At 64.1% G+C, this 8,905-nt stretch overlaps 1 protein-coding gene and 1 pseudogene across 1 annotated transcript; one reads left to right on the top strand and one right to left on the bottom strand.

Annotated features, from left to right (window-relative positions):
- Positions 1-1,514: 1,514 nt before the first annotated feature.
- On the bottom strand, positions 1,515-7,300 carry TNFRSF14 (TNF receptor superfamily member 14). Its single transcript, XM_024554708.4, has 8 exons — positions 6,992-7,300; positions 5,797-5,905; positions 5,237-5,362; positions 4,164-4,319; positions 3,988-4,078; positions 2,968-3,119; positions 2,255-2,286; positions 1,515-2,046 (listed from the first exon to the last, which is right to left on the bottom strand). The coding sequence occupies exons 1-8, from the start codon at positions 7,058-7,060 to the stop codon at positions 1,885-1,887; spliced, it is 897 nt and encodes a 298-aa protein (XP_024410476.2). The 5' UTR covers positions 7,061-7,300; the 3' UTR covers positions 1,515-1,884.
- A 557-nt stretch (positions 7,301-7,857) lies between these two features.
- Positions 7,858-7,957, top strand: LOC112299691 (U6 spliceosomal RNA; annotated as a pseudogene).
- The last annotated feature ends 948 nt before the right edge of the window (positions 7,958-8,905 follow it).

Genomic DNA, 8,905 nt, shown 5'->3' with positions numbered 1-8,905 from the left:
AGTGCTCTGGGGAGGGAAGGGCCCTCCTGACAAGCACCCCCACCCCAGGGTCTTCGTGCAGGGGTCACAGCAGTGATAAGGATGCCCCCAAATGCTGGCCCTTGGCCCTCAGGGACCACACATTCAGAAGGAGAGCTACTAACAGGAAGAAGCCGAGGTCAGAGGGGGCAGAGGGGACCCCGGAGCCACAGCCAGGAGCTGGTTTGGGGTCTGTGGACCTGGGAGCCAGCGGAGAGGCCGAGCCACAAGCAGATGTCCTCGCCTGCCCTGAGCTTTTAAGTGACCGCTGAGGAGGAGGAGGGCTGGGTCCTATCAGGGGAGGGCAGAGAGGCCCTCCAGGAGGCCACTGTGGTCATCAAGGCCCAGAGCAAGGGTACAAAGGGGGGACCAAGAAGGTCATCCAGACACACTCTGACCAGAGGGCACCTGAGGAGGTGGGTGGGCCTGGGAGCTGGGTGCTGCACCTGTGAGGTGGGGAGTGCCATCGTGCCCCTTAGGGTGTGTAGGGGGGGGTTGGAAGTGCCAACTGGGCCAAGACAACCCCACCAGCCACCCCTGGCAGGTGCAAGTGACAATTGTCTCAGTGAAAGTCCTGCGGGCAGACCAGCCCGTTCCATCCAAGTCTCCGACCGTCCTCCCAAACCCAGTGGTGGAACAGAGACCACCCCCTCTGGGAAAACCGTGGGATCCCCCAGACACGAGCACTGGCCCAACCCCTCCAGGCCGGGCTTCCCTCTGTGGCCTGGGACCCCAGCTCCTCCAGGACCGCACGGAGCCCAGCTGCACCCTGGTCACCTGCACCCCGGGCCTGAATTCAGACCCCTGGCGCTCCCGTGCCAAAGGCCCGAGCTATCCAGGGCAGACGGAGGGACGCACACCTGACCCGCTGGCCCTGAGGCTCCGCCCACAGAAAAGCTGCCCAGAAGCAAAACCAGCAGATTAATGCCCAGTGCTGCCCGTGAGACCGCCACAGAGGGGACATGACACCCTAGTGACCATGCGCACACCCAGCCCACAAAAGTTGGTTTCTAAACACCATTCTCCAGAAAAACAGCCAGGGCGGGTTGGAAGGATGCTGGTCCTGGGACCAGGACATGCTGTGCGGCCAGGGGTTACGGCGTGTGGAATCACAGGGACGTGGCCAAAGGAGCCAGGGGCCCGCTGAAAGGGACTCCTGCTGGAAAAGTCTGGGACACTTTTAGCACCAGAGTCAACAGGAATCATGGGTTGGACCCCAGGGGACGACGTGGAAAACCATGAGGCCGTCGCCACACGGACACACGTGTGAGCGTGCAAATGTGTGAGCAAGGCCCCCGTCCAGGGAGCGCCGCTGTTCCCGCGAGAAAGTCAGTGGGCGGACGCGGATGGGAGAGGGGGCACTCGTAGCCTCAGAGCCCCTCCCCCAAACACGCAGCGTCCTCCCTCTCAGGGTTTCTCCAGAAGTCTGTCAGGGACGGAGTTACCCGACCAAAAGCACGGCACCGACTTTTAACGGCCAGTGAGAAAATTAAACAACACACCTCAACTTGGAAACACCTTTCAGGTGTGATATTCAGATGATGACCCACGCACAGCCCCCTGTGCCCAGCCACACCCCCAGGAGGTGCAGCTGAGCAGCCGAGGGTCCCAGGGTGGGGGCAGGCGAGTAGGGTGCCAAGAGTGTCCCATGGGTGCGTCCATGCGGTGCAGGGGGGAGGGGAGGGCTCGGGGCCCCTCGTGAGAGTGGCGGGAAGGCGACTTTGGTCCCCAAAGCCCCAGGGCGGTAGCAGGAGTCCTCCACTGCCTGGTGCAGGCTGAGCCACGCAGGAGTGGGTCCCAGTGGCTCCATGGCCCCACACTCGGTCCTTGGGCGCTGGCAGCTTTCAGCAGGCCCTGGGAGGTCGCTCACGTGGCCGCGCCCTGAGGCCATTGGTCAGCTGTTGGGGCTCTCTTAGGGGACAAGGGTGCCGTCTCCTCCACAGCCACTGTGGTGACGTCTGGCAGGACCTGGGTGACTCCCAGGGGTTGGATCGCTGCAGTGTGTCCTTCTGCCTGCTGTCTGTTGCCCTGCAAGGTACAGCAAGCTGAAGACCCTGTGGCCGGCCCAGACCCCCACCCAGGATGCTCAGGGTCAGCCCCTGGGGTCGCCAAGAGGAGGACCTGGGCACCACCCCCGAAGTTAGAACCTGCTCACTGAGGACCCGGCGCCCGCAGCGAACCGGGACCCCACCCGGCCCGGCAGTGTCCCCACCAGTGTGAGGATGAGCAGCATTACCTGAGAAACCCGTAGCTTCTGGGAGAGTCCTGCTGCCAAAGAGAGACCCATGTGTCAGGGAGGGGCCTCACAGCCCGGGGGCCTGAAGTCTGGGACACTGAGCCTCTGGCAGGCAGGTAAGACAGACGTGGCCCAGGCTCCTGGCCTGGGGGCCCTGACAGGCGAGACACCCTGCCGCTTCCGGGCCAAACAGGTCCCTAACTCAGCCCAATCTGACCGCCAGCCAGGGAGCCGGTTGAGCACAGAGGACTGGGTGCCCCAGGACCGGGCAAGCGAGGCCACTGCCCAGCTGCTCAGAGCCTGGGCCCGGACACTTCCCAAGTGAAGACGCAGGACGGGCTTGAGAGCAGCCCCGGGGCCTGCCCACCTCTCCCTGTGCCTGTCTCTGCTGGGTGCCTGCTTCCCCACAGGCTCAGGTTCCGAGCCTGGCACAGGGCTCTGTGTGGGGGTCAAGGGTTGGGGGACGGCAGGGAGGGAGGGAACAAAGGGAGGAACGAAGGACCCCGGGGCTTCCCAGCCCATCTCCAAGCTTCTCTGTCCCCTAAGGGCAGGCGGGACATCAATGCCCACACTTCGGGGTCCAAGGCAGTGTGGGGGCACCGGAGTGGCACAGGGCTCCTCAGAGAAGATGTCACACCCTCCCTGCCAGCCCTCCAATTTGGAAAACAAAGCCAGGGGCCTGCACTGGGAAAGGACCAGGAGCTACCGCTCACCACATGAACGGCTCCTCTTCAATATGAATATGATGACCACACAGAGGACAAAGACAGCAAGTAGCAGGAGGAGCCAAAATGCCCAGAAGGAGCATGTGACATCTGTGCTATTGGTCCCGGGCTTTGCTTGCACCTGTAATGGGCGGCTGCACCTAGGGGAGAGGAGCAGAGGTGCGTGGGGCATGGCCCCTCCATGGCCTGATGCTGGCCGGGACGCGCGAGCACTCTGCCCCAGCCCGGCTGACAGAGGTGAAGGCAGAGGCCCGGGGGCTGGTGAGGGAGTGGCTCTGGGGAGACCCCAGGTCTGTCCGACTCTCCACGTCCCGCAGCTATGGGGAGATGGGGTGCGGTGCGGGAGGAAGGGGCAGGACAGCCAAGGGGAAGAGAGGCACTCACAGGAGAGAGGGGCAGCGACGGAGGTGACAGAGGGTAAGAAAGAGCTGGTGTCAGGGATGGAAGACTGTCGAAGCCAGTGCCACAGAGAGAGGGACAGACCTGAGAAGGGTCAGGAAGGAAACAAAGAAACACACCTGGGGAGGGGAGGAGAGGGACGGGGTGGATGGAGTCAGAGGGACAGACAGAGGGAGTGGGGACAAGAGGGAGAAGGGCAGGGTAGAGACAGAGGACCCCTGGTCCCCTCCCCTGGGGCAGACACACCTGGTCACCCCAGCCTGCCCCCAGACACTCGGCATCCAGGGGCTCCTGCTGCAGGGGGCATGGCCCCTCACTGTGAGAGCCCCTCCCATGCCTCCCCTGACGCCAGGACTGCAGGGAAGACCCTGAACTTGACCCGGGGAACACCCCAGACCGCAGGGTTTTGGATCCCTGGGGGCAGCAGTCCCCTGGGATCCAGGACCTAGAGTGTGCCAATGTGGGTTCTCAGCTACCATCACCGTTGTGGGAGAGCCACGGGGTTTACGGGGTGCGGCCAGCGTGGGCCCCACGTCTGCTGGGGGAGGGCCCTGATCTCCCAGGAGAGCACGGAGAAGCCCCCTCCGAAGCCACCCCGAGGTCACCTACTGGGTCCAGGGCTGGCACGCCGCCAGGGTCCCGTTGGGAGAGAAGGTGCCTGGTGGGCAGTCCTCGCACACCGTGTCCCGGTGCTCCGTGCCTGAGAGAGGAGAGCGTCTGCAGGGCCTCCCCGGGGCTCCCAGAGCCCTCGGCGGGGCCTGTCTCCACACGGGGCTGTGGCTCACCTGCCGCCTGCACCCTCTGGCCTGGCCTGCAGACGCTGTGGGCCCTGCACTCAGCACACTGGTCCCCGTCGTGGGACACACAGAAGTGGCCCTGGTCGCAGCCGCACACGGTGTTCGCCGTGCTGGAGCACTTCTGCCTGGTGACCAGGCCCATGTCTGGACCCCGGAGAAGGAGCTCAGAGCTGTGCCATGCGCATCGGACAGGGCCCGTCCCAGGAAGGAGCAGGACCCCAGGCAATTCGGCTCCCTTCAGGGACCCGTCCAGGTGTACCCCAGGCTCAGCCAGGACATACTCCTGGGAGGTTCCTCATACAGGGCGTGAGCCCTGGAGGGGGTCCAAGGGCCACTATGGCCCACAGCAGGCAGGGGAAGGCCTGCAGCGGGGGCGATGGAGGAAGGGTCCCCTCAACAGGGTCCAGGGTTCCTGGGGAGATGGAGACCTCCCAGCCTGGTCCCCGACAGAGAGTGGGAACCGCTCTGTGATGGGGCACACTCCGAGGCCAGGTCCCCAGCCTGCTGTCCAGGCTGCTGTCGGCTGGGAGCAGCAGGACGGTGAGAGCCCCTGGGCCTGCAGGGGGTGGGGGGCGTCCTCCTGCGGGGCAGCCCCGTGCCCTCTGCCCCCAGCTCAGCGCAGTCAGGCGTGCTCTTGAGGGGTCCATGGCTGCAGCGCAGGCTCCCCGCACCTCACTGAACCCCAAAGCGTTATGGCCTCCACTCTTGTCCTGGCCTTCCTCCGGGGGCCAGGAAGAAAGCCCAGGGTCCAATGCTCAGCCTGAGGAGGGACCCCAGGCTGGGTGTGGGGGTCGGGGTCCTGAGAGCCTGCACTGCAGGGGGAGGAGGCCTGGTGCCCAGGCCCCATGGGTGGTGGTTTGCCCCAGGCTGGGGGCCCTTGGGAGGGGACAGGGCCCCTGAGTTCTAGAGGGCCGGGTGATGGGATGGCAGGGGCAGGGCCACTGGCCCCTCTCAGGAAGGAGGCAGGTGTGGCCGTGGGCCTGAGGGTCCCCCGGGGCCCGGCAGTTGGGCCAGCAGGATTCAGGGGCTCAGCACGGCAGTGGCCAGGCTGGCGTTCTCACCTGGGTCACAGACACGACACTGCAGACACTGGTCCAGGCCATTGAGGTGGGCAGTGAAGGTCCCCCGAGTGCAGGGTGCACACAGTGTGGCCTTGGAACCCCTGCAGGCCTCCTTCACCCGGTAACCTGCAGCCCAGAGAACCCACACGCTGAGGACGGGGCGGCCCTCGGGGTCCGGGCAGGCGTGACCCCCCCAGGGGCTCACAGGCAGCTGGGGGTTCCCCAGGCCACAGTGAGTCGGGGTGTGGAGAAGTGAGCATGTTCTGGACTCCAAGGCCTCGCTCTGAGACCCAGTCCTCCGGCCACGCGTGGGCTGGCCACCCCCCGGCCACGCCCCCTGTGCCGCCAGCAGAGGGTCCCCGGTGGTAAGGTAAAGCTGCAGGGGGTGCCCTGGGGCTCAAGCCTCCCCAATCCCCCTCTCTGCCCCTCCAGGGCCTTCATGCCTCCCATGAGGTTAGGTGCTGGAAACAGAGGGGCTCCAGCCAGGGGTGGGGCACGGATGTCTGCCCCTGGCCCCAGCCCTGGCTGTGGGGGCCCCCACACGGGGTCCCTGCACCCACCTGGGCGGCACTTGGGGCAACAGTAGTCGCCCACCGGGTACTCGTCCGCTTTGCACGAGGTCTTCGCCAGGGCGCAGCGGGGACATCCCAGGAAAACGAGGACCAGGGCCTGCGGGAGACGGACGGGTGCTGGAGTGGAGGCGCTGCCTGGGCTGCGAGGGGCCTCAGCCCCACCCTCCGGAACACAGGCTCCAGCAGCCGGTGCAGGCAGTGCCCCCCAGGGGTGATGGGCGAGGGCCCCCAGACAGGCTCAGGGAGCTGCCGGTCGTGGTCCCTGGATGACCCAAGAGCTGGAGTGGGTGACCCCATCTCTGACCTCTGCCCCCTGCTCACTAGGGTGGGTACCCCCACTCCACCCCTGCCCCGGCTGGCCAGAGCTCCTCCAAGCCTCCTGTAGGCCTGTCTCTGCTGGACCCACGGGGCCCTGGGAGCACAGCAGGGACACAGGCTATCTGCGGCCTTGGCAATGGGGGGGGGTCATCCTGCCCTGAGGGTGACCACGGGGCTGACCCGGAAACCACATAAACCAGGAGGGCGGCAGCCTTCCCCCCAGCATGCAAACGTCTGGTCAGGGCGCAGGCCCAGGTGGCAGGCTGGGTCTCCGGTAGGGGGCGTGCAAGAGGCAACCAATTGTTTATCTCTCACAGCAAAGTTCCTGTCCTTCTCTCCCTCCCTTTCCCTCTCTCTAAAAATGAATACAAATCTTTAAAAGAAAACATTCCAGTTCATCTCCCCAGAAGCCCCGCAGGCCAGGGGGCGGTGCCCTCCCCACACACTGGGCAAACACTCGGCTTCCTCTCCCGGGACCTGGCTGCCTGTCTTGGCTGAAGATTGGTCCCTGCAGGGCTCCTGCCCAGACACTTGCCCCAGCAGGCTCACCCCACAGGCCAAGTGTCACCCCGCGGGGGTAGGGGGGCTCGCCTTTAGCGCTTGAGTAAGGGGGTGGGCCAGGGGGGCAGTGTCCACAGAGGAAAGTTCCTAGGAGGGCGGATATGACTTTGCTGCCTGTGCCCCCTAGTCCTGGGGGTCAGGGACCTGAGCGTCAGAAGAAGGGACAGCCCAAGAGAGGTGGGCTACTGGGGGACGCTGTCCTGTGTGCGAGGGAACAGGGGCAGGGCTCCAAGCAGGCACGGAGGCCAGCAGGACTGGGGGTTTGGGGGCAGTGGGACAGGAGAGGGGGCTTGGGGCGACTCACGAGACTCAGGGCGTCAGCCGTGGGCTCCAGGCTCCAGCGGGGTGGCTCCCAGGCTTTCAGAGGCTCCATGTCCCTCCTTAAGACCCCTCATTCCCCGACATCTGTCTGGGGACCCCTGCCAGTAAAAACCAACACCACGACCTTCCTCCTTCCCGCTCCGCTTCAAAGGGAAAGTGAAAGAGCAAGCTGATCTCCGGTTCAGTTTCCTCTTCAGTCTCTATGTAAATGCCTGTAAACCCTCAGCCCTCTGGGTCCAGGCCCCCCATGTCGGGCTGGAGGAGCTCCGGCTGGGCTCTCAGAACAAAGCGGGAGTGGGAGGGGGGCAGGGGAAGGGATGGGGCAGGGAGGCAGGGGGCAGGGGGGAAGGGGAGGAGGGAGCAGGGACGGGGGCAGGAGTGGAGACTAGCACAGCCTCCCCCCACGTGCTCCTGCTCCGTGAGCCAGCCCAGAGTCTGGCAGAGCTCCCCTAGCCCCTCTGCTGTCCACGTGAAGCACCCCTGAGTTTCCAGGAGAAGTGGGTGCCCCCAAAGCACATCTACACGTCCCCTGTCACTCTGTATCCCAGGGTGCTGATCTGCAGCTCCCCCCCTAGCCGGAGTCCTCTGTACTTCCCGTGTCCACCTCTGCCTGGGGCCACCGGGCCCTGGCCACCAGTGCCTTCTGGAGCTCTCACATGGGCACTGTCCCCAAACACTGGAGCCTGGCACCCCCATGAGGGGAGGAGCACTGTGTCACCCTGGAGCACCTAGGGGGCTCCCACCATGTTCATTCACACTCCCACCTGTCCCTGGAGGGGGCGGGGCTGGGTCATCCCTGCCCCCATTTCGCAGCTGGGGAAATGGGGACGCAGAGAGACACATGGGCACGCGCTTAGGCAGCACATACACTGAAATTGGAAGGATACGGAGATTAGCATGGCTCCTGCGCAAGGATGACACGCAAATCCGTGAAGATTTCCATGTTTTTAAACACCAATCCAAAAGAACCTGCGCACCCCAATGTTCATAGCAGCACAATTTACAACAGCCAAGTGCTGGAAGCGGCCTAGGTGCCCATCGGTAAATGAGTGGGTCCGGAAACTATGATACATTACACAGTGGAATTCTATGCAGCAAAGAAAGAAAGGAGGAGCTCCTACCCTTTGGGACAGCAGGGATGGACCTCGAGAGCATTGTGCTAGGCGAAATAAGCCAGGTGGTGAGGGACAAATACCATATGATCTCACCTATAAGTGGGACCTAATCAACAAAACAGACAAGCGAGCAAAATATAACCAGAGACATTGAAATTAAGAACAAACTGTCCAGAGGGTGAGGGGATAATGGGGGGAAGAAAAGGAAGGGTTGCCAGGAACAACTATAAAGGACCCAGGGACAAAGCCAGAGGAGGGTAGGACGGAGAGCAGGGCGTGGGAGAGCTATGGGGGAAATGGAGATAATGTTCTTGAACAACAATAAAAAAATTAAAAAAGAAAGAAGGAAAGAAGGAAGGAGACATGCCCTGGCCCCGAGCCTCCCCTGAGCGAACAGTGCTTGCAGCCAAACCCCTCTCACTGCCTCTCCGAGGGGCTGTCCCCTCCCGGCCTCCCCAGCACCAGGGCCACCCCCAGAGTTGGGGCAGGCCTGGGGTGGGAGACCCCCACACGCCCAAGAGGCAGGCTGGGGGGTCCAGAGAGGCAGCCCAGCCCCTGCCCCTGGTGCCGCCGATGGGGGTCGACTGGAGGAGTCCACCCCCAGCCCCTCCGCTGCCACGTCACACCCGTGTCCCTGACTTACGTGCTTCCTTCATCTGTGAGGGTGCAAACCCGATGCAACGTGGTGGCTGTGGTCTAATCAGACCAGACCAGCCTCTGATTTGGGTGTCCCGCTCCACCGGCCCCAGGAGGGCCCCTATCAGGCCCTCGCCAGACCCAGA

This window comes from Desmodus rotundus, chromosome 3, assembly GCF_022682495.2.
Source record: "Desmodus rotundus isolate HL8 chromosome 3, HLdesRot8A.1, whole genome shotgun sequence".
NCBI classification, from domain to species: Eukaryota; Metazoa; Chordata; class Mammalia; order Chiroptera; family Phyllostomidae; genus Desmodus; species Desmodus rotundus.
This window is presented reverse-complemented; position numbering and strand designations above follow the sequence as displayed.

What these genes read in the sequence shown, in the direction of transcription:
- TNFRSF14 (XM_024554708.4), bottom strand. Translation starts at nt 7,060, where the DNA reads ATGGAGCCTCTGAAAGCCTGGGAGCCACCCCGCTGGAGCCTGGAGCCC. An exon ending in CGGCTGACGCCCTGAGTCTC is followed by an intron (nt 5,906 to 6,991) that starts GTGAGTCGCCCC and finishes CGTCTCCCGCAG; the next exon opens with GCCCTGGTCCTCGTTTTCCT. An exon ending in TTGCCCCAAGTGCCGCCCAG is followed by an intron (nt 5,363 to 5,796) that starts GTGGGTGCAGGG and finishes TCTGGGCTGCAG; the next exon opens with GTTACCGGGTGAAGGAGGCC.